This window comes from Carlito syrichta, unplaced genomic scaffold (assembly GCF_000164805.1).
Source record: "Carlito syrichta isolate Samal-C Ts95f unplaced genomic scaffold, Tarsius_syrichta-2.0.1 Scaffold315400, whole genome shotgun sequence".
NCBI lineage: Eukaryota > Metazoa > Chordata > Mammalia > Primates > Tarsiidae > Carlito > Carlito syrichta.
Genome location: NW_007259496.1, coordinates 79475 through 103358, shown reverse-complemented (window position 1 = coordinate 103358; position 23884 = coordinate 79475). Strand labels below are relative to the sequence as shown.

The window sequence follows — 23884 nt, the reverse complement described above, 5'->3', positions numbered from 1 at the left end:
TATATATATATATATAATTTTGTTTTGTTTTCGCTTTTTCTTTTTTGAGTGGGAGTCTCACTACGTTGCCCAGGCTGGAGTGCAGTGGCCCAGTCACAGCCACTGCAGCCTTGACCTGTTGGGTTCAGGCGATCCTTCCACATCAGCCTTCCAAGTAGCTAGAACTACAGGCACGTGTCACCACGTTCAGCTAATTTTTTGATTTACCATAGAGATGAGTTCTTGGCAAATTGCCCAGACTGGTCTCAAATTCTGGCTCAGGCAATCCTCTTGCCTCTGCCTCCCAAAGTGCTAGGATTACAGGCATGAGCCACCATACCTGACTATAGAAATGTATATATATATATAATTAGTTGCCTTTGTTCTCTAAAAGGTAGGCCAGAATGAGAGCTGGAGTGGACAGTAAGTCAGCAGGAGAAGGTGGATGTCAGAATTCAAGCTTGTTTAAGGTACTGAGGAGGTACTTAGTGCTAATAAGCCATTTAAAACCTAGAAGCTGAAACAGACAAGAGGACAAGAAATAAACCCAGACTTGGGCAGCCCAGAGACACCTAAGCTTGAAAGACAATAATTAACAAGAAGGCATGGTAGTACTCTCATTTTGTGTTTCTTTTAGGATCTGTTGAGAAAGTGGTTATCTAATTTATGTTAGCATAAGAACAGAATTCTTTTCTTTTGTTAAAAAAAGAAGAAAGATGAGGTGAGGTGGTGTGCCTATAATCCTAGTTATTTGGAGGCAGAAGGATCCCTTGAGACCAGGAGGTCAAGACCAGCCTGGGCAGCATAGTGAGACCCCCATCTCAAAGTAAATAAATAAAACATAGAAGAAAATATAAAGCTAGAATAATGTACTCAGTGGATTACCTCTGTTTTTCTCATTTATCAATGCCTAATTGCAGTCTAACCCTTTTGGCTGGGCAGGAACTGCCTTCCTCATATTAAAAACTTGCACGGCTAATGGAAATTACTTTTGGACAGAGTTAAGCTCATGTGTGTGTGGGTGGGGGCAGGGGTGTGGCTGGTGCAGGGTTGTGTACTCTAGGGGGGCTCTCAGCATTTCCGCTTTCCATCCTGAGGTGTGTGTGTGTGTGTGTGTGTGTTCCTGCCCAGTCACTCCAATTCTGAGTCTCTCCTCATTCCCAGTGGCCCCTTTCCTGGAAGGCCTCACCTCTCCATTCTCTGGGGGATCTCCATTTCCAAATGTGCTGGTCACCACCAACACCAGCGTCTCGTGCTCGAGGGACACCACATCATACTCATCCATGCACAGGACCTGTGGGTGGGAAGAAGACAGATGTCTAGGCTCTCAGTTCCTTTGGCAGTTTCCCGGTCACTAGGGGACATTGTTCAGGCCGCACTCCTCAGAAGGCTACACTGCCTTTTTGTGCTGCCATGAAGGCAGCTCAGAGCTGTGTGAAGCAGACCTTCCCAGAGGGAAGAAAGCTGGAAGGAAAGAGTTAGATGCATTCGAGTGGCGATTCCAGAGGTTTATCATACTTAGCATGTACACCCTGTGCAGGGTTGTAGGCTCTGGGGGCTTTCTCGGCATCTCTTGGAGGAACTTGGCCCCTGTGGCCCCTGTCCTCTTCATTCTAGGCCTCCCGGACTGGGGAAGAGTCAGGCCCCAACTCTGTTTCTGAATGGTTTTGGGGCTCCTCATGAACTCTGCCTTGTGATCCTTTCCTGTCCTCTAGGATACCTCTGAAGTTACTGACAGAGCCCCCTTTCTCCACCTCCCTTCCCCTCTCGGCTCAGTCCTACCCGGGGGTCGAAAGCCTTCCGGAAGAGTCTCCCCAGCTGCTGCGCATAACCCTGGGCCCGGCCGGTCTCGGAGGCATACAGGATTGTTGCCTTCACCCGCTTCGCCATCACTGTGCCCATGAGTGAGGCAGAGATCTTCACTGCGCTGTGGGCGAGGGTGGTGTTAGGGTGTCCCAGCTGCACAGAGCAGGGCCTCCCCCACTGCACAGGGCCTCCCCAGATGCATGGAGGCAGAATAAGCAGGGGTCTAGACCCCCTCACAGTAAGGTTGTGGGTACTGAGTAGTAGGCCCAGACCACTGTTGGGGCTGGGTCCCCCCAGGGTGTGTGGGTAGAAGAGGCCATGCCTAGGGTACCCACTTGGCCACTTCCTTAAAGGTCTTCTTCCTGGTGATGCCGGTGCCCTTGGCTGCACTCCCCTTCCAGGGGTCTGGCTGCAGAGAAGTGATGGGGGTGGGGGTGAGTCATAGAAAGAAAATGTTAGAGGTCTCTGGGGGCTGCATAGTCAGAGCTGGGCCCAGGTGGGCAGAAACCGGTTGGAGCGGGCACCTGGTAGCGGAAGGCAGGTGACAGGAAATAGTTGACCATCTCCTGATGGAAGACAGGGGTGAGGCTGCCTGAGATAGGGGGCACGATCCAGGCCCAGTCAGCAGGACAGCCCCCCCTGGCCTTCTGCTCATTCTCCAGATGTTTCATGAAGGAGGTTGTGGCGGCATGGTGGTCCACAATTGTCACTTTGGCCAGCTGGGGGGGAAGGGTGGGAGAGAGACTGGGCTCAGACAAGGCCCACAGACTGTACCCATTCTATCTCTACCTCCCTGTCACCCCAAACCACACTGTGCCTTGGGGCACCCCAAATCTAACATATTCTGTATCCCCAGCTTATATGGTCATGCTCCAAGTTTAACATGCAATAGTAGCTCTGATCTCTGGTATCTGTATGCCTTCCCCTCTAAATGAAAATATCCTAAACTCTTGAGACCCCATGGAAGTGGGTATTGGTTTCCTCAAACTACAACTCCCAACATGTATTACACTCCCATTCCCAACATGTCCTCAGTTGATCCCAATACTAGAGTTTCCAGAATCCAGCGGGTACCACAAACTACAATACCCAATATGCCCTGGGAACCACAATTACTGGGCATACACTAATCTGTAAGGTTCCTGGTACACACTCGGCCCCTATATGACAGCACCTGGGATAGCTAGCTTTGTCCCAGAACTGCAGGCACATGTGTCCCATGGCACTTGGGCTATGGAACTTCTTCCACCTGTTTAAGTCTAGCCTCAGCTTTAAATGCCCCCCACTTCAGCCCTGCCCCCACAAAGTCCCTTGCTATCCTGGCCAGTCTGGGCCTGTGCACCTGGTAACTGTGCAGCACAGCCAAGTTGATTTCCACCGCTGCCTTGTCTTTCCACAGGGATGAGGTTGTCCGAGTATCCAGGTCCATGCAGACAGCCACATCCTGGGGCAGTAGTGTGCATGGCATTGGTAGGGATGGGGGATTGGGAAATGGAGGGAGTGTATCTCATCTCAGACTCATGGGTGGAAGGAGTAAGGTGGGCAGGTGGCCATTGTGAGGCCTGATTGCCTAGTGGGCTGGTTCAAGGCTTTACCAGCAAAGGCACCTCAGAGCAGAGAAGGACCTGGCGCTAGTCACTTCTCAGCCCTGGGCCTTCATTTCTCATCTCTAAAATGAATCTTAACCTCTTTTTTTTTTTTTGAGTTGGAGTCTAACTCTGTTTCCTAGGCTGGAACTTTGACCTGCTGGGTTCAGGCAATCCTTCTGCCAAGTAACTGGAACCACAGGCATGGGCCACCAAGCCCAGCTAATTTTTTTGATTTATTGTAGAGATGAGGTCTTGTCAAGTTGCCCAGGCTGGTCTCAAACCTGTAGGCTCAGGCAGTCCTCTCGCCTCTGCCTCCCAAAGTGCTGAGATTACAGGCATGAGCCACTGTGCCTGACCTCTTAACGTCTTTTGAGTCAAGGTCCTCTTTGAGAATCTGATAATTCTCCTAAACTCCTAAACTCTTCCTAAACTCAGATTCTCCCTTGGCTGGCATTCTTTGGATCCAGTGAGTCAGACTCCTGCCCGAGGGGATGAGACCCATATCTCCTCCCCCACCTGCTGCCTCTTACCTCCAGGATGTTGTAGCGGTGAGGGTCACACAAGTTCCGCGTGCCGATCTCAGTGCTCATGTACCAGCCGCTGAAGGGGGCCGCAGGGAACTCCAGGCCCCCAATTTCTAGCAGCATGTTGGACACTGCTGGGAGTGCATACCAGCGCAGGCCCAGGGCTGCAAACCACTCCAGCCTGAGGTGTCGGGGTGTGAGATCAGCATCTCCCTGCAGCCCCTCCTTGAGGGGCTCAGGGATGGCCCCCTCCACCCAACCCAGTCAGTCCCTCTGGTGCTCACGTAGGGTGCTCCAGGGGCACCTCGAGGACCAGCTCGGGGGGCAGAGAAAAGAGCTCTGGAGGCTCATCTGGGGCCTGCAGCAGCAGAGGCAGCACGTCGAAGCGGCCATTTCCTGGGGTCCAGCCATGTTGGATGCAGAGCTGCAAGGAACAGGCCGGAGGGAAGCCCAGGGGCTCAGCTTCATGCTCTCCTCAGGGACCCCCTGTCAACCATTTCCTTCCCTCATCTCAGGGGCCCTTTATTGGCTGGGTCTCCGTGCCCACCCAGGGATCCCATTTGTGGCATTCATCCTTTACTGCAGCAAGGGATCTCCTACTCCTGCTTTGCTGACCCCTCTTTGGCTGGCTTCCCCATTCTCTGCTTCAGGGACAGCCTTGTAGGCAGCTCTCAGTGCCCACCTCTGTGATTTCCACATTGGCTGGGTCCCCCCGCACAGAGCCATCTTGCTGCCTATAGCCAGCATAGCGCACCAGCTGGCTGTTCCAGATTCGAAAGTCTCCACGGCCCGGGCAACGCTGCGGGAAAACTGTGATGGCCGAACTGATGCAAAGAGACAGCTGGTCAGAGCTCCATCTTCCCTGCCACCTGGGCACCCTGGTGAGGGCTGGGGCCTGGTGAAGTGGGTGGGGGGACTCACCGAAGGTTGCCACGGTTGGTGGCATACTTGATGTGATTGCAGATGTAGGTGAACATTTCTTGTGCAGACCTGCAATCCCGGGCATCGAACACCTGAGCCAGCCGAGGCAGGGGGAGAGGAGAGAGGTGGGGTCTTGTGAACCAGCCCCGGAGAAACCACTGGTGGGGTAGGCAGGGGTGAGGGGAGTTACTTGCTGGGAGTCATGGTTCTTTCTCCTCAGGGTGTCTTCCTGACCATCTGCATCCACACCGACCCCTCCCTGCCCTGCACCCTCACATACCCATTACCACCTGGTCTGCTTCTTGTCTTTCTGGGCCAAGTGTCTCCCCATCACTATAGAAGTTGACTAGGTACCTGGTGCAGAAGAGGGACCCAACCACTGCCAAACTGATGCTTGGGGAAAGGCACCAGTGGATGAGGAGGCGGCCTAGGAGTGTGGCTAGTGAGTTCCCCATTGTGCATGGTGCTCAAGCAAAGACAGGTGACCCCATTGGCCATCTGACTTTCCTTGAGCACATTGATGATAGGAAGGGGGTGGTGTACTAAGTGGCCTCCAGGGACCCTGCCAACGCTGACATTCTGATGCCAGGAAAGCCTTGGCTGACTTGAGTGATGCCCCAGGAGACTGGGAGGTCTCATTCCTGCCCGAGGGAGGAGGAAACATGTGTTGGTGACAGAGGTAGGGGTGGCAGGGACTGGCCTGGGATCAAGGGAGGGACATAGCTATGAGTAGGGTTCATTATGGAAGCTCAGATGGGTTCAAAGTTGAGCTAAAGCTTTGAAGAACTTAAGAGTTAGGCAAGTGTCAGACAGGATTATTCTTGTTTTATTTGAGACTTCTTTGGGATTTACTGAGCATGTGGCTTTACTCCAAGTTCTTTGGTGGCCAGTTACAGCCAAGGAGGCCAAGATCATGGGCTGATTCCCTTATGGGTCAGCTTGCTTCTCTTAGTGCCATGGGCACAGGCTGCTCAATAACCCAGGCCAGCCCTGAGCCTACGGGTCCAGGTCGAGGCAGGAGAACTGGGGAGGGGAGCAATGGGTGTGGGTGAGGGCACGGGTTGGGCAGACCTGACCCTCAGGGAAGCAGCAGGCAGGGCCCTTTCCAGGAGGCTGCTCCTGTTACTTGAACAGCATCCCCAGGGAAGCACTGCTCAGCTATCCTCACGGGCTGTGCCAGTCTAGATTTCCGCCCCCCCCTATTCTGGGCAATGCATTGCCCTAAGGCTTAATAACCAGCTGTTAGCTACTGGGCTGAGGATCCCCAGGACAGCTGAGGGTAGGGCTGGACCCCTTACTTTTCCAGTCTCTGAGGGAACAGACAGGGATCTCCCCCACTGCTTGGAAGCCCAGAAAACCTCAGGAGCTGCTCAACCCCTCCTCTCCCCTTTTTGTCCCGCAGTTCCCTCTGACTGGCCAAACCTGCAACTTCCCCCACTGGATCCGGCCCACGCAGCGTGGAGCATTGCGCCAGGCCTGCTTGGCCCCAAACACAAGCTCGCTTTCCCGAAGCTGGTAGGTGCCTGTGGCTGCCACCTGGGCTTCCACCTCTTGAAGCCGCTGCTCGTGGGCTTGGGAGCCGCTCCTGGGGAGGGGAGGGGGGGGAACAGGAGAGCAAGAAGTTGTGGGGGGGAGGACCACCCCCACCACAGGCTTTGCATGAGTGCTGGGGGAGGGCTTGGGCTCCACTTGGTGGTGTCAGGATTCAGGAAGGGGGTGAGTCATGGGGAAGGTCTTTATTGGGTTTCCAGGGCCTCAGGGAAACGAGGGAGGCTGTCTGGCGAGGTCTCACCTCTTGATGGAGCTGTAGTACTGGTTGATGAAGGCCCTGGCCTGACTCAGGAGCTGCTCAGGGGCCTCAGGGCCTGGGGGGGCCCGACTCTGCAGTTTCCGTGGAAATACCAGGGAGCCCAGGCAGCGTCTTGGAGTGCAGGGCCCATCCTAGGTTGGGGGAGCCGGGAGCACCATGGTCATGACCAAGTCAGGGTACAGAGGTAGGGCAGGGGGGCAGAGGGAGGAAGGGTGCCTAGGGGGTGGGCCAAGGAAGGGCTGAGACTAGCAATGGGGGGAGCCATGACTGGGGTCAAGGCTGGAGGCTGAGGGTCACCCAAGTCCCCTGCCCGTCCCTCAGCTCCTCTGGTTCTTCCCAGTCCTCACCCCTTTGTGGAGACAGGGACCAATTCAGAGAAGGGTGGTGCTTCCTTCTTCAGCCCCCATCTGAGGCCGGTCCTCAACCTCCTGCCCCCAACCTCCCCCCACCCCTAACATGGTGGAGACACAGAGCGGTGGGGACCGGCCTTACCTGCTGTGCCTGGGCGCTGAGGGTATCATAGGCAATGCTCCCCACTTCCCAGTTCTTCACACGAGGGAACCTGGGCCCCTCCGGGGGCCGGGTCAATGGGGGGCTGTTGGGAATCATGGGGGAGGAGTTTCCTTTTGGCCTCCACTCCCCCTGTCCCCTGGGTGTAGCCCAGACTCCTTCCACAGCACTGATGACCTCACTGACATATCACTTGCCTGTTGCGTGCTTTCTGATGTTCCTGTCAGCCCTCCCCACAGCCTTAGGAGGTGGGCAATATTTGTACCCCCATTTGCAGATGAGGGACCCGAGTCTCAAAGAAGCCAGGCAGCTTGCCATTGGGTATACAGGTCTGACTTCTGCCTCTGGCCTCTTGGTGCTCAGTCAGCACCAAGGTCCTGGACTTCTGAGCCACTGCAGAGAGGTGGGTAGTGTACCCCAGGTGGGACCCTCATCTCTCATACAGGATCCACCTCACCACTTCTGGAGATGGGGTGTCCAAACCCCAAAGTTGCCCTAAGCCCTGCCTTGAGGAAGAGAGAGCCCGGTGCCAGAGCAGAGGGAAGCCTCAGCAGGGATTCCTCAGCCCTGATTTCCCTTCCTACTCCCACCCCCTCCTGATAGCGGCCCCTGGTGTGAAGGGAAGCCTCCCAGGCCTTATCACTTCCTCCCAGAACCACCAGCGGTGGGGAGGAAGGGAGGGACTCAGGCCAAGGGTGCGCCTGAGTGGCAGGGCCCAGGCCCTCAGCCCTTCCCTGTGGGGCTGCCTGCAGCCCCAGCCACGCTGCCTGGCCTGGCACCCTACCGGGCCTCCGGGTCCTTCCTCTTTCCTAGAACCTCTGCCCCAAGGAGGATGTTTCTGGGGATTGAGACTGCATGGCCCAGTTTGGGGGTGACAGCCACTAGGAGGGGGCACAGGAGTAGGGGTAAAGGATCCAGCAGCTCTGTCTTCTTGGGCCCCTACCCCAAGGGCCTGAGCCTCTTGGCCCAGCTCTCTTTCCCTTCCATGAGGCCTTACTTTCTCACTCTGCAATAACTATGGCTCCCAGCTCCTTTCTTCTCCAGTTAAATAACCATCACTGCTGTTTGTTGAAGGCTTCCTGTGATCTAGAAACCTACCACCTCATGGAGTAAGTACTGCCATACCCCTGTTTCATGTAAACAGAGGCTTCGAGAGGTTAAGTGACTTGTTCAAAGTCAAACAGCTCTGGGCAGCGGAGCAACATTCAGACCTGGCCTAATTCTATAGCTGGCACCTTTACTCCTCACTTTGACCTGTTGTCTGCTGGCCCTGATCCCGATCTCTTTTCTGAGCCTCCCAGACCGGCCTGTTCTTTGCACACTGATAGCCCTTTTGCGTTGGTGACCTGGCCCTCCCGGCTGGGCTGCAGGTTCCAGCCCTTCCTAGCCCTGGGCTCCAGGCCTTGACACCACCCTCCTGCCCACCTGTTCCTAGCCTCACAGTCCTCACCTGTGTTCTGGTGCTGGCGGGGGTGGGGTTGCCGGGGCCCGGCTGGCATCAGAGGCTGGTGTGGCTGGGCCCTGCTTGCTGCACAGCCCAAGGCCAAGCCCCAGCCCCAGGCCGCAGGGTGGCCCAGGCTCCTGGGCCACGCTCTTCAAGTTGCCCATGTCGCTGTGTGTCAAGTCTGCTGCTCACTCTAGCAGAGCCCTGGCCGTTTCCTTAGGAAGCAGGGAGGTGGCTGGAGGGGAGGGGGTAGTGGGAGGGGGCTCTCTGGAGCTGGCCCTCGCCCCGCCCCTGTCCCACACACAATGGGACAGGAACAAGGCCGGCTGGGAGGCTCTAAAGCCTCGGCTCCACGCCCGCCAGCCTGGAGGGTGGGGGGCCGGACGCCTGGGTTCCGCTGTGAGGACTGGAACTGATAAGGGAACCCAGGTGTCCCCTGGAGCCCAGAGTCTGGAGCACAGGAGCCGGGGTGTAGGGGAATGGCAGGGTGGAGACACCAGAGGGTCGAAAAGGCCCTTTTCTGGTGTTGCACCAGAAGTGGGGGCCATTGGTCTCACGCTTGCCAGCCTTTCCCGAAGGCGAGAACCATGCAGTAGTGGGGTGATGAAAGCCCACACTACAGACATCTCTAAGGTCATCCAGGTTCTCTCCTTCACTTCCCCTACATCTAAATGCTTCTGGACCCCCACCGTGGAGTCCTTAGAGTTCTTGGGGATACAGACCCAGCAAGGATGCAGTGACTTTTTGCCTTTGAATCTGGCATTAGGGTATCCCTTCCTTTCCCAGCTCCAATTTCCCAGAACCCCCACCCCCATGACTCAAGTGGGGGACACAAAGAGCAGGAAGCTGCCATCCAGAGCCCCCACGCCCACCCTGTCATCCAGTGACGCATGCTTCTAGGGTAGATCATCGGGCAGTCAGGGCCAAGGCAGGGTCAGACCGCTGGGGGAGACCTTGGAGCCCCGGTGAGGGTGTGGGAGGCCAGGAAAACTACAATTCCCAGAATGCAAGTGGGGTGTACCAGCCCTCTCCAGGCACCTTGGGCAGTAATGCATGCTGGGGTTTGTAGTTCTGTGCCATCCAGGGGCTGGAGAAAGGCCACTAGCTGGGCATCTAGATTCACAGGTGTTGAAACATTGTGGGTTTGAGACCTCAGAGACTAAGAGAAACCTCTAGAAAGAAACAGAAGCTGAGAGACTGGGAGGTAGAGACTGGGAGAGGCAGACTGGCAGACAAACAAACATGTGGATTTATGTTGGCTGGAATCCTTTGAAAACCAGTAGAGGATAAGATTGGGGTGGGACTGGGTGAGGGGTGGGTAGGCGGAAGGAACGGGCTGTGCTAAGAGCTCTGGGGTCACACCAAGTAGGTGGAGTCTTCCAGTTATGGAGGGTGGAGGGTGATGGGGCCTCATAAACACGGAGGAGCCTGTTCCTAGTCGTCAGTGTGCTCTACTGCCCATTTCTCAGGAGGAGGGAAATCAGAGGCTTCTCCTCAGCCAGGCTTTCTCTCACAGCCCCTGAACCTGTCCCACTGTACCACCTCACCTTCCCAGTGAGACAGGAGATGGGATCCATCTCCCTGCCTCTCAGACATTTTCAACCTTGCTGACAGAGATAGACAGATCCCATGTCACTTAATAGGTACATGCCTGAGAATGGCTCCTTTTTCCAGGTTCCAGTTAATGGAGCCGTGACTGGCAACCTCAGGGTCAAGGTGACAACCAGTCTCAGATGCCAACTTCCTCCTGACTTCTTCTTACCTGCACCACTGACTGTAGCCTGTTCCTATGGCCTCCTCACCCCAGGGTCTCCTTCTCCAACCTGGGGTCCACACTGCAGCCAGATTCCTCCCAAAAGTAGGGCTTGCCTCATGCTTTGGCTCTCTACTTGAAACCTTTAACTAAGGCCAAGGCCACTCCAGCACTGGTCTGGCCCTCAAGTTCTCCAGTGCGCTGTTCACATCCTCTGTTCTGGTCTAAAGGGTCTCCTCACAGACTCCCAAACAGTCCTGTGCATCCCTGCTGCTGGACCCCTTCTTGTGCTGTTCCCTCCAACTTTCCCTTTCCCTTTTGAGGAAAGAAAATCTTTCTCCCCTTCCTTGTGGTCCAGCCTTGGCAGCTCTGGAAGTGTCCTGCCTGGTCCTTCCTTCCTGAAAGCAAGTACCTGCTGCTGGATGGCTGACAGCTTCCAGCTGCCATGCCTATGGGATCTGCCATCTACAATTCCCAGAATGCATTCAGTCCAGGGCCACTTGCTTCCCTGCAGGCTTCAGGCAGCCACTGGGGAGGTGTGTGGAGGAGGGATGTGGCTTACCAGTGACTCCCCCACAGGCATTTCTGTGCCTGAGTTCTCTGCTAGGCTGGCTGAGATCAGCGCTCGCTGCCTGAGGCCTTTCACACCTAGTCTTTTTTCCCTTTGTCCTTCCACAAGTGTGAGATCTGCATCATGTTCTGGATCTTTCTCCCATCTACTCCTGCTCCCTGCCTCTGTTATCTTTCTCAGGAACTACCTACTATGATTTTTTTTTTTTGAGTTGGGGTCTTACTCTGTCACCCAGGCTGGAGTGCAGTGGCACAATCCCGGCTCACTGCAGCTTTGGTTACCTAGGCTGAGGTGATCCTTCTGCCTCGGCCTCCTGAGTAGCTGGGACTACTTGAGCACCACCACACTTGACTAATTTTTTTTTGTAGAGATGAGGTTTTACTATATTGCCCAGGTGGGTCTCGAACTTGTGGGCTCAAGCAATCCTCCTGCCTCAGCCTCCCAAAAAACTGGGATTACAAGCATGCGCCACCACACCCAGCCTACCTCCTGTAATTATCTTATGTTTCTGCCCTGCATTCAATCCAGGGTCACTTGCTTCCCAGTCGGGAAGCAAGGATCTAGGATCTGCTTCCTAGAGGACCCAACTAACGCAGCCTCAGAATTCCTTTGCGAGACTTTCTTCAACACACCTTCTCCATACTCCCCAGGCAGCTCTTTGTCACCTGGTTCCTAGGCCCTGGGAACATCTCTTCCTCTGGTTCCTTTTGGTTTTAGTTTTTGGGCAGCTTGCCCTGTGTGTGTGTGAGTTCTCGCCTATGCAAACCCACATACTCTGGAAGATACAGGCCAGTTCTGCTCATTTGAGATCCTCTCCTGGCTCTGAGCATACCAGACTGAGTAGGGACTTCATAAACATTGGCTTGTTTAGCTGTAAATGTGTGCAGCCATCTCGGGGACTGGAAATTGGCAAGGAACAAGGGCCACTGAGAAGAGACTGGGCTGAGGCTAGACGGGTCTGGGCAGGCAGAAAGAATAGGTCAGTCTAGGTGAAGGGGATGGGCCCAATAGGGGGCACTTTCTGACCATGAGAGAGGATGGGTTAGTTCAGTACAGCTGCCAGCACTGAAGGCTGTGGGTCAGGTTAGACCTGAACCGGATTTGATCTGGGCAGAGGACATGGTGGGAGGGGTTTTAAGAAAAGGAGGGGAAAAAAATTCAAACAGACAGAAAGTCAGAGGTAGAAGTTTTTGGGACAGAGAAGTTTCCTTCTTTCCCGTTCCTGGAGCCATGGACAGTATTACCCCATCCCCTGATTTCCATTGAGGTACTCTGATGAGAACTGACAGCTGATTCTCTCACCTCTGGATGGGGCCTCTGCATCCCTCCCACCAGGGCCTTACCCAGCTCTGGCTTGCTCTATGCCAGCAACCCTGCTAAGGCCATAATGCTTGTCTGTCTTAGTGGCTGATTGCTCATACCAGCAACTATGTTTTAAACAGTCATTTATGAAAAAACAAAATGTTCAAGGTTGCAGGTTTGATGTTCTGTTAAAAGGACAACATTTAAAATTTAAATCATGAATTCTCAAGCTGAACGGGACTTTGGAGATCACCTGGTAAAAGCCCAGCTCCTCTGTTGCCCACAGGCTTCTGTGGGTGAGTAGGGAACTGTTCCCTGGGGAGGGCCTGGCTGGTTGTCCCCTGCTCCCTCCTAAACACCCAGAAGGCAGTCAATCCTGCTTCTGCCTTCCCTTTCAGACCAGAGCTGCTGTGCAGGCTGGGCAGGGTGGGGAGTGGGGGCGCCTGACCTTGGGGGCCTTGCTGGGAAGGGAAGGTCCTGGCCTGGGGTGTGTGTGTGCGTCGGGATGTATGAGGTGGTGATGGGGGTGGGGGTGATGGATCGGAAGGCCCTGACTCTTTATAGCCCAACCCGGGGTTGTTCAGTGTGAGCTGGAAGTGCCCCACCCTCCGCACTATGAGCAGCTTCCTTCCAGCCTGCTGGCAAGGCCTGAGTAGGGAGAGGGGAAGGAGGGGAGGGGGGCGGGAGAAGTGGCAGGCGGGAGGCGGGCAGCTAGGCCTCTAGGAGGCCTCTCTCCTCAGGCTTCATGCTGTGTTGGGAGGCTGGTAGGAAGTGGAGAGTTTTGCTCAGCTTCCAGATTTCAGAGCTAGGGCTAGGTATTTAAGAAAGGCTTTGGGGGTGGGGTCTGAGATGGCGAGGGCTTCACGCTGTGGAAGAGGCTGCCTATCTGCAAAGGGTCTTGTGTCGTCGGCGCTGGGTGCCATCTAGCAGCCCCAGCCTTTTTTCAGACAGCCACATGGGGGCAGCAGAGAGCCGAGGAGTAGAGATTCCAGCAAAGTTCTGGGAGTAGACACCACAGACATCCCGGAAGAACCACGGAATAAGCGAGGAGCCAATGGCATGTGCCTCCGAGTCCAGATTGACCTGGGGTGGGTCTCCATAAGACTGGAGCTTCTGATGGTGACCTTGTGAGTGGCCCACTCCCAGAGGAACAAGGGTGCCTCTTTTTGGGACAAACCCTTCTGTCTCTCCCTGCTTCCTGCACAGACCACAGGGACTGTGGTGAACTGAAGGCACAGGAAGTCTTGTCCGGCACAACTGGGGGGCTCTTGTGAGAGGAGGTGGTTCCCACAGCTGGGGGAGCCAGGGAAGGAGTACTTGGAGATGCTCCCACTGTCCCACAGGTGGGCTCTCTAGAGCAGAGCCTGGTGACAGCCTGACCTCACCAACCCTCTTCTAGAGACTCTTCCACCTCCTGGCCCTCAGACTGATAGGAAAGTCAAGTGGCTGAAAGGCCTTGGGAAACTCTAAGACCTTGTCCTGTCAGGGACAGGTGACTGTAAGCCTTCGGGGTGCCTGGAAGTTTGGACTAACTTCCTAAGGGGAATTTAGGCGTCTTTACCTCGAGGTTTAAACTCTTCCTCCCAAACCACTGCCCTGAGTGAATTATGTGCCTGTGGGGTATGTGTGTGTGTGTGTGTGTGTGTGTGTGTCAGTTCACTTAGGCTGCTATAACAAAAACCATAGACTGGGGTAGTCTATAGACAACAGGAATGTATTTCTTACAGTTCTGGAGAGTGGAAGTCCAAGATCAAGGTGCTGGAAGACTTCATATCTGATGAGGACCCGTTTCCTGGTTTATAGACAACAGTTTCTCACTGTGTCCTCACATGGTAGAAGGGGAGAGCTCTTTGGGTTTTCTTTCTTTCTTTTTTTAAAGTAGGATTTATTGAGAAGACAGAAAAACTTCCACAATGGGAGGGGACCGAAGGGGGTTGCCTGGGTTTTCTTTTTTTTTTTTGAGTTGAGGTCTCACTCTGTCACCCAGGCTGGAGTGCAGTGGCAAGCTCATGGCCACCACAGCCTTGACCTGCTGGACTCAGGTGGTCCTTCCACCTCAGCCTTCCAAGTAGCTGGAACTCCAGGCACACGCCACCATCCCTAATTTTTTGATTTTTATTGTAGAGATGAGGTCTTTCCAAGTTGTCCGTGCTGGTCTTGGACCTGTGGGCTCAGGCAATCCTCACCTCGGCCTCCCAAAGTGCTGGAATTATAGGCATGAGCCACCGCGCCTGACTAGGGTTTTCTTTTATAAGGGCACTAATCCTATTCCTGAGGGCTTTTCCTTCATGATCTAATCACCTTCCAAAGGCCCCATCTCCTGAAACCATTATCTTGGAGGTTAGGACTCAACATGAATTTTGGGGGAACTCAAACATTCAGTCAATAGCAGTATGTATATATGTGGGTGTGGATATGTGTGTATGTGTATTTATGTGTGAATATATGTGAGTGTGTATATAGGTGTGCCTGTATATAAATACAAGTATGCATATGCCCATTGCTGGCATGGTCTGGGAGTCCCTTACCAACCTGCCTCTTCATCTGGTTCCTGCCCCTCCAAAGCTAATTTGGGTCAAGAGCATGTGTGGAGATAAATGTTTTAAAATATCCATGGGGACTTGAAATTGCCCTTCATTCCTGGGGTCCAGAGTGAAAATGAGGATCTTTTAGGGTCAGGCTGAATGCTGACTACCAGGGCCCCTATCTCAGGCTGTGGGGGCCCTTCGCAGTAAGTCATACTATCTACCAATGCAAGACTATAAGGTTACAAGACTTGAGACGGATGGTTGTCAGGGATCAGCCTGACAGGTCCTGCCCCCTCCTGTCTCTTCCTGTCTCCTTCTTCTCCCTTTCCATCCCTCAGACTGACCCAGTTTCCTGGTGTGGTTACTGTGGTGCTAGGTCTCTTGGGAACAGGGCTTTGAGCATCAAGTGTGCCCAGCATGGAAATTCCATAGCAACCATCACTGAGGACAGGCTGGGCAGAGCCCCCTTCCCCCTGCCTCTCTGGTGTCCTGAGGAGGGACCAGGCTCTCTCTTTGAACCAGGGTGGGAGGAACAGCAATTAGATCTCCTTACTAGACATCCTGATTCCAAACCCTGATATAGCTTCAGTCATTTGTGATTTGTCTTTTTTCCCAAATGGATTGTATGTCCATTGACTCCCAGCCACTTGCCAGAGACCAGAAAACAAGACATTCCTTTTGCATTTGCTGTTGATGATAACCTGAGACTTTCTTGGGGTTCTTATTCTGTTGCCTGATTTCCTAAACTCCAGCCTAGCTGTGCTAGGAACTGTTGAGCCCACTCCTAGAGGAGCCTCCATTTAGATAGTGCTCTGCCTGATGGATCCAGAAGGGGGAGCTCTCTGGGCCTGTTTTTTTCTTTTTCTTTTTCCTTCAGAGGAGAAAGACTTAATCCTCTATTCCTGGCCATTTTCGGACCCTGCACTGTGACAGGCCTCTGCTGTCACCTCCACACCCTCACCAACTCTATCCTCCCCCAAGAAGGCCCTGTGCCGGACTGGTGGTCTCCAGAGGGACAGAGACGAGATCTCGACCACAGTTCTCAGCTCAGCCAAATTCTCCCTAAACACTTCTCTTCTGTGAAGCCTTTCCCTGATCCTCCCAGCCTTAAAAAGAGTCTCTTCTGTCAGTCATGGTGGCTCATGCCTGTAATCTCAGTACTTTGGGAGGTAAAGGTGAGAGAATTGCCTGTGTCCAGGAGTTTGAGACCTGCCTGGGCAACTTGGCAAGACCTTGTCTCTACAATAAATTTTTTAAAAAATTGGCTGGGTGTGGTGGCACATGCCTGTGGTTCCAGCTATTTGGAAGGCTGAGGTGGAAGGATTGCTTGAGCCCAGCAGGTCCAGGCTGTGGTGGTCATGTGCATGCCACTGCACTCTAGCCTGGGTGACAGAGTGAGACTCCTACTAAAAAAAAAAAAAGTAGCACTTTCATTCATTCTGCAGTCAAAGCATTCATAGTCTGCACCACTTCTTAGACTTGGGATCTAGGATGATGTGAGTTTTCTTGTCTGCTGCCATTATTTGTGTTTAGCTCCGGTAGTATTTTCTATTCATGTGTGAACATCTTGTCTTCCCAGCAAATTGCAAATTTTGTAAGGTCAGGAGCTGGATTGTATATCTTATATTTCTCATACTGTGTGGGACACATAGAAAGGGATGGATACTTGTGGGCAGGGCAGGAGATGACAGAGTGGGAGATGTAGAGGGGGTCTGAGTTCTCTTCTCTGGTCTTTGGTGTTGGCTGGCTCAGTAGTTGATGATCTTTGGGGTGGGCTAGTTACCCTTTAAAATATGGGGCTAGTATTGGGTTAGCATTTTCTTTCTTTCTTTTTTTTTTTAGTTGGAGTCTCACTCTGTCACTCAGGCTGGAACGAAGTGACACACTCACAGCCACTGCAGTCTCGACCTGCTGGGCTCAGGTGATCCTTCTGCTTCAGCCTTCCAAGTGGCGGGAACTACAGATGCATGCCATCACACCCAGCTAGTTTTTGTGATTTATTATAGAGATGAGGTCTCACCATGTTACCCAGGCTGGTCCCAAGCCCCTGGGCTCAGGTAATTCTCTTGCCTCAGCCTCCCAAAGTGCTGGGATTACAGGCTGAGCCACTGTGCCCGGTCTTCTTCTTTTTTTTTAATTTTAATTTTTTTGTGGAGATGAGATCTTGCTGTGTTGCCCGGGCTGGTCTTGTGCTCCTGGGATCAAACAATCCTCCTGCCTTGTCCTCCCAAAGTGCTGGAATTATAGGCATGAGCCATTGTGCCTGGCTGGGTTAGCATTTTCACTTGTGCCCCCTCTCCAGGTTGGAGTAGGCTCTGCATTCTGCCTGAGGAACAGGACATAATTCTGGAGAGCTGACACAGCCATCTCTGTATCTAAAGCTCTCTGGTCTCAGTCCTTCTCTCTCTCTCTCACACACACACACCTTGAATTCTTTTCTTTAGCTCTTGTTATGTGTGATATAAAATTTCCCACCTGGCCTGGTGTGGTGGGAAAATCACTTAACTAAGAACCAGGAGACCTTGCTTCTTATTCAGCCCCATTTACTTGGGTACAGCCTGAAGGCAGATTTCCCACCACTCTGCATCTCTGTTTTATCATCAAATATATGAAAGTGTTTGCTTCTGGCTCTAATATTTCATAAAGCTACAGAAACTCCCAAAGCAAATCCCAAGGGTTGCAAGTGTAAAGTTCAGGGGTGTCTTCATATCTTTTCCTGATGACTGTGGGTAGGGAGTGAGGAAAGAAGGCACATTCTGGACATAAGTGAACGAAACCTGAATTTCTCGGCACCAATTGGCAAAGCCAGCTCTTGTTTCATCAGATGCTGTCTCCAGGAGGTACCGTCCAGCTCAAGAAGCATTTTCAAGGTTTGGGGTGGTCATCTAATTCACTGTATCCTAAAGCAGGCACCAGTCTTGTCACCTGGGCTGCCTTCCCTGATTTTCGCCGAGCCGGGCTTGAAGGGCGTTCAGCACCTTGGACAGAGACAGAGTTCCAGCTTAGCTGGAGGCGTTGAACAATCAAGAGAGCTGCTTCTACTCCCGGGCCTACCCTGGACGGGTAGTCCGAAGCATGGCTTGCTCTGGAATATTTTAAAATCCCACAAAGTCACACCAAAATAACCCCCTAATATATGTCAGAACAGTGAACTGGTTCTGCAAACTCTGAGGGCATTATTTAAAACAAAACAAAACAAAAACCAATTTACTTTTCCTAGAATAGTGACAGGTACATATTAGATGCTTAGTAAATATATTCTTTTTTTTTTTGAGTTGGAGTCTCTGTCGCCCAGACTTGAGTGCAGCGGCCGCTCCCAGCCACCGCAGCCTCGACCTGCTGGGCTCTGGTGATCCTTTCGCCTCAGCCTTCCAAGTAGCTGGAACTACAGGTGTGTGCTACCACGCCCGGCTCATTTTTTGATTTATTGTAGAGATGAGGTCTTGCCAAGTTGCCCAGGCGGGTCTCGAACGTAAATATATTCTTAAAGGTGTACGTGCAAATTCAGCCTCCAGACAAGTCCTATCCCCCTTATAGTCAGTTTCTTCCCCTTCATCAGTCCCTTCTATATAGTAATTCTGTAGCTTCTACTACTCACTAAGTTATGAAGCCTCACTTGAAGCCCCTCCTTGTGTCTAAGAATTCCAGTTCTTAAGTCAAAGGGACATTTGGCTTTTAAGTTGTCCAGCAGAGGAAAACTTAAACTGGCTCCTTCTCTTTCTTTGTTTTTTTTTTTTTGAGTTGGAGTCTCACTCTGTCGCCCGGAGTGCAGTGGCCACTCCCGGCCACCGCAGCCTTGACCTGTTGGGCTCCGGCGATCCTTCTGCCTCAGCTTTCCAAGTAGCCAGAATTACAGGCATGCGCTACCACACCCGGCTGATTTTTTGATTTATTGTAGAGAGGAGGTCTTGCTGCCCAGGCGGGTCTCGAACCCGTGGTCTCAGGCAATCCACTCACCTCAGCCTCCCAAAGGCATGGGATTACAGGCTGAGCCACTGAGCCTGGCTCCTTCTCTTTCTTATTTGGGGGTAAGTATAGACCGATGGGAAGATTCACACCTGACTTCTACCTGGATCTTGCTTTATGAAGATGTTCACCCTCTTCTTTTGTGCCCAAGAAAACCCTTATCATCCAGGAGGGCCTGGCTCCTCCAGGAAGTTCTCCAGGCTGCCCCAGCCCATTCAGAGCCCTTCCTCCTTTGAACTTGCCTCCATGCATCATCAGCAGCATCAGATTGTTTTTGCGATATTTCATGCCTGTTTGTTTTCTCTCCCCGTTAGATTATGAACTTCTTGCACTTGTCATTTCCAGTAGGCCTAATGGTGATGAGCACACAGCAGGTGGAGTGGGAGGCTGTCAGGGGCTTCTTACCTGTCCTCAATGATCTCTCGCTTTACTTATTTTTTGTCTGAAATAAATATATAGGATGGACCATGGTGCTGTTTGCAGAGTAACCCTTGGCCCCAAGGGTACTCAAGATGAGAGAGCTATAGGAAGTAGAGTTGGAGATAAGTATTGGGGGCAAATGGAGGAACAACTTGTAGGTGGACATGCTGTTGTGTAGAGTTAAAGAATCAGTCACTGCTAAGGCTAGAAGGGAGCTCAGAGATCAGTTTGTTTGACCTCCTCATTTTACAGGCGAGGAAAGTGTGATTTAGTGATACTTCTAAAGTTACACAACCAATGGGCCCCTTCCCATCACCTCTGACCTGGTTCAAGTCTTGGGCATCTCTCCCCAGACTATTGCATAGCCCTGTATGGCAGATCATATTTTCACAAGGTGGTCATGCTAATGCATTCCATGGCTTGCACTTTTCTTCCCATGTGACAGCAAAATCCTTTCACTGAGATGTGGTGTGTAAGTTCCTTCTCCTTGAATTTGATGTGCCATGATTATGGCAGAAGCTATTTTATGTGGCTTTTCAGCTAAGTTATTAAAGGTGATAGAGCTGCTGAGTGGTTTTCTCTTGGGACATTGGCCCTGGGAACCCAGCCACCATGCTGTGAGGAAGCCAGGCAGTCACATAGAAAGGCTTCATGTAGATGTCTGGCCCCAGTCCTAGCTGAGGTCCCAGCCAACAGCCAGTGCCAGTCACCAGACATGAGTAGATGAGCCTTCCAGGCCCTTGTCTGGAGTCAAGCAGAGACAAATGGTTCTCGTGGGACCTGCCCAAATTGCAGATCCATAAGCAAAAAAAAAAAAAAAAAAGCTGCCATCGATTTAAGCAACCGATCTTGGGATGGCTGTTATGCAACAATAGATGATGGAAACACTTTCTATCTACCTCAGTTTCTCCAAACTATTATCCACGTTGTATCCATTCAACAAACCTTCGTTAGATAGCTACTATATGCTAGAATCTGTACAAAGACAGACATGATTGCTACATTTGTGGGTACTGCATTTCTGCTGCCACCACTTTCTTCAGTGTGTCCCCTTGGCATACAGATTAAACTTCATACTCCTCAAGCCTCTGCAAATGGCACCAGCCTGCTGTTCCACTGTCACCACACCTGCTTTGTCCCCAGACCCAATCTCCATTCTTCAGTCTCTGTACCTTTGTTCATGTTGCCCCTTCCACCTGTGATGCTTCTGCAGTGCCCCGTCTCTACCTTCAAGGATCTGCTCTGAAACCTCCTTCCCTAGAAAGGCCCTCCTAGGCTCCTCCAGTTGAAATTAACTGGCTCCTCCTCGTAATCCCACAGCACTGACTGCAGACTGCACTGTTTCTGTCTGCCCACCACCTCCCTCGAAATTCACTAGACTGTGAGTCCCTGGAGGAGGAATCCTGGCTTACTCTCCTGTCCCCCAACAGTGTCTGGCACAGGGCCCAGTATTCAGAAAGCCCCCAGTAAACACTTGCCAAAGCAACTAGTAGCAGAACCAGAATTGGAAGTCAGGTCTCCTGAGTTCTAGTCTCCAGGACTTATAGAGACTGCTTCTTTTGACATCACCAAGCCAGGGAAAATGTCCCACCAATGGTGGGTGTCAGGTTGGCTGGAGAAGACCTTGGAATGGGCTGGGAGTTGACAGGATTGCTACACATGGAGCCGCGGAGGCCAATGAGTGAAGAGAGTCCAGGCTCTTGACTCTGGATTTGAGGTGGGTCCCTCCCTCCCTCCCTCCCTTATCTCCCTTCTTTCTATCAACAAGCCCTGAGCACCCACTTCTGGAGGGGAGATATGTTGCTTTTTGATTCTCTTTCTCTTCCAACTTCAGTTCATATCTGAAAACAGCTCTATTCTGAGGACCTAGTTGCATGGAGAAACAAAGCCCTACTGAGCAATCGAAGCTTCCCCTTGAGCATCAAGGGACTGCTCTTGTTCTTCTTCCTCTGGGGTTTCTCAGGAACCATTTCTCCGTGAGCTGTCACTCCTGGGCCCACCTGACTGGAACTGCTTTCCAGTCCCCAGTGAGTATAACTTGCTCTCCTGGGCCTGATTTTGGCGGTGTCTTGCCTGGTTCACTCCTTGGGGGCCTACCAGCAGGGGTGGGCTTCCATTTATTTTTGTCCTCCCAGGATGTCCTGTCTCAACTCCCTCAGACTGAACAGGAGCAGAGAGTGGGGTGGGCAGGGTGTTTTTGCAGACTTTTCTCCCTAAATTGATTCTTTCTGGGAGCTGGAAGGAGCCTATGTGTCTCATGGTAGGTACGGCTTCTCCCTTTCCTCAGTTACAGGCAGGGTGCAGGAGGGCTCTTCCCAGGCATGGTCCCTGATGATGGCTCTGGGAGCTCGAGGTGGGAGTGGGGCAGATTCTGGAGGCCCGACAGCCCAGCTCTTGGTATCAGTGTTGGGCACTTTTTGCTTTGTCCCAGCTCTGGGAGTAGAGGTGGGAGGTTGATGGAGGGCAGGGACAAGGGTAGCAGTGGGGAGAGGACAACTAGCCAGGTCAGGTGAGTAGCTCCTTCCCTCCAGGGCCTGTGTCAACTCATCTGAAGACCCCAGGAAAGATACCTCGGGGAGAGATTGCCCCATCTTATGGCCTCTCTTCCTTAGCTCATTTGTGGCTGCTGTGAGGGTGGCTAAGTGGAACTGCCTTCAGGCTCTACCTTGAGCCTCCAAGGAAGTCAGAAATCTGTATTCAGCTTTGACTTCTGAAATGTGGAGGGGACTGGGGTGGGGAGAGAAAGAGAGAGAGGGGGAGATCTGGCTGTCCTGAGCCTAAGGAAACAACTTTCTTCTTGCCTCTATGTACAGAAGGCGGCCTACTCCATGCCTGGTCTCCTGTCTTTTTGGGATAATTAAGGACTCCTTTGTCTCCCCTTTGAGATAAGAGCAGAGGCTTGTCCCAGCAACATGGGTAGCAGTGGGGAGAGGACAACTAGCCAGGTCAGATGAGTAGCTCCTTCCCTCCAGGGCCTGGCTCTCCTTTTCTCTTGGTCTGGAGAGAAGGAGAGCCTACAGATGCCCTCTCCTTCCTCCCTCTCCCATGCTCATTCTCAGCTGCTGGTTTGCTCACTTTCTCCCAATCCCCTGACCTGGAGAGCAGGATACTCCACTTGCACATGAATTACCCTGGCCTTGCGGCAGGATCCCAGCAGCCCTGGGCAGCTGTGGGGCTGGGTGGGGGCTGGGCCAGTCATGCACTGGGTTTTACCCAGAACCCAGATGGGTTGATGTACCCGAGGCCAAGTCACAAAGGAGGGGCAGCCTGTGCCACCGAAGCTTTACCCTGGGCACCCCGGGGGCTGGGGAGGCTGCTGAAGGTGGAGAGGGCTTGAGGAATGACTGCACAGGCAAGAGCCTCTGGACTTTTTTAGCATCGGCTGGTGGAGCCACCTCCTTCTCTCCCACTGGCTGCCTCCCTGAGTCACTGCCCACCCACTAGCAAATAAAAAAGGGTGTCATCTGCTGGCCAGTGGCCCCATTTAGCCCTGGTGTTGGCATCATTTTGCTTCTGAGTGGAAGGTGAGAGTCTGGACAGGGTGGTCTCACCACGACATTTGTTTCTGCGCCTTCCTCCTTGCAGACGCTGCTTCTTTCCCTGCCCTTTGTCTTCCCCTCCCCCTAGATCCCCTGATGGTTCTCGCTGGTGACGAGACCCAGCCCCTGCTCCAAGGACAGAGGCAGCTGCAAGCCCTCAGGAGCCCCCACATGGCCCCATCCATCTAGACAGGTCTCTGATCTGGCTGCAGGGAGTGGACCCTCGGCTGCTCAGCTGCGACTCCTCCCCACCCGCCCTCTCAGCTGTCAACACTCGCCTTCCAGCCCTGGCCTTCCTAGGGGCCCTGCATCGCTGCTCGGGCCAGGGACGCTTCGCCCGGAGACCCTTCCTCAGACCCAGGCCGGCGGTGGGCAGGCGGCGGGCAGACACCCTGGCTGCCCTTGAGCATCCCCAGGCCTCCTTGCCTAAATAAGGGAGCTGCAGCTGGAGCGAGCCAGCTGGCCGGGGGGAGGGGCCTGCGGCTAGGCCAGGGTTTTCCGAGGGGCTGGGCCGCGGCCGCCGCCGCAGGGCCCCAAGCCCGCGGATCGGGCCTGCGAGGCTGACCCCGCTCTGCAGGAGGAGGGCGGGCCGCTCGCACGCGGGGATCCCGGGGCTGGAACCTCGCGCCGCGGGGCCTCCCTTTGATCCCGCAGCGAGGAGGCCGCGACTGCTGTCAGAATGTCCCTCTTGGTGCAGCCCCACGCAGAGCCCCGTAGAACCCCAGAAATGTCTGTGGGCGTGAGTGTGTGTGTGTATGTGTGTTGGGGGGCGTGCCTCTCCTAAGTTTCACCCACCCTCATCTCGGATCTTCGCTGGCCCGGAGCATTCAGATTGTTTTGCCCTTCCCATCTCCCGGGCCTCCCCTTGCCCCGGACCCGTCTTCCCGGGGCCCAGGCTTGCCCTTGTCACCCACAGTAGGCACCGAGCGCATGCCGTGTCTACCAAACCAGCGCGTGGCGTGGTGGGGAGCCAGGGCAGAGGGGACCGGTCCTTTCCCTTCCAGGCAAGCTTCTCAGGCCGGAATCGGGGTTGTGGCGGACATCCCTGCCCCCACGCTGCAGCCACCCCCAAGCCGGCCGCGGCACCTGTCTTTGGGGCTTTCCCGGCCGAAAGGTCCCTTCCCCCTCTCCGGGTAGCGCAAGTTCCGGGGGCTCCCCGGCAGAACGAGGGGCTGGAGCGGGTGGGGGGAGCCCTCGGCGCGGCTCAGCCAATGGGAAGGGC

The 23884-nt window shown here is 53.5% G+C and overlaps 1 protein-coding gene across 2 annotated transcripts in view; it reads right to left on the bottom strand.

Moving 5' to 3' along the window:
- The window catches only part of NOS3 (nitric oxide synthase 3), a 21830-nt gene extending 12774 nt beyond the window's left edge, over positions 1-9056 (bottom strand). Inside the window, exons 1-13 of one of the 2 annotated variants that reach the window (XM_021706258.1) lie at positions 8590-9056; positions 7122-7224; positions 6612-6760; positions 6242-6404; positions 4820-4911; positions 4581-4722; positions 4183-4322; positions 3905-4079; positions 3128-3229; positions 2310-2504; positions 2121-2194; positions 1762-1906; positions 1169-1273 (exon numbers count right to left, since the gene is read on the bottom strand). In XM_021706258.1, coding sequence (XP_021561933.1) covers positions 1169-1273; positions 1762-1906; positions 2121-2194; positions 2310-2504; positions 3128-3229; positions 3905-4079; positions 4183-4322; positions 4581-4722; positions 4820-4911; positions 6242-6404; positions 6612-6760; positions 7122-7224; positions 8590-8747 — 1743 coding nt within the window. In that variant the 5' untranslated portion in view covers positions 8748-9056. The remainder of the gene's footprint in view (positions 1-1168; positions 1274-1761; positions 1907-2120; positions 2195-2309; positions 2505-3127; positions 3230-3904; positions 4080-4182; positions 4323-4580; positions 4723-4819; positions 4912-6241; positions 6405-6611; positions 6761-7121; positions 7225-8589) is intronic. The other variant, XM_008072678.1, reaches the window with a different exon arrangement.
- Between the last annotated feature and the right edge of the window lie 14828 nt (positions 9057-23884).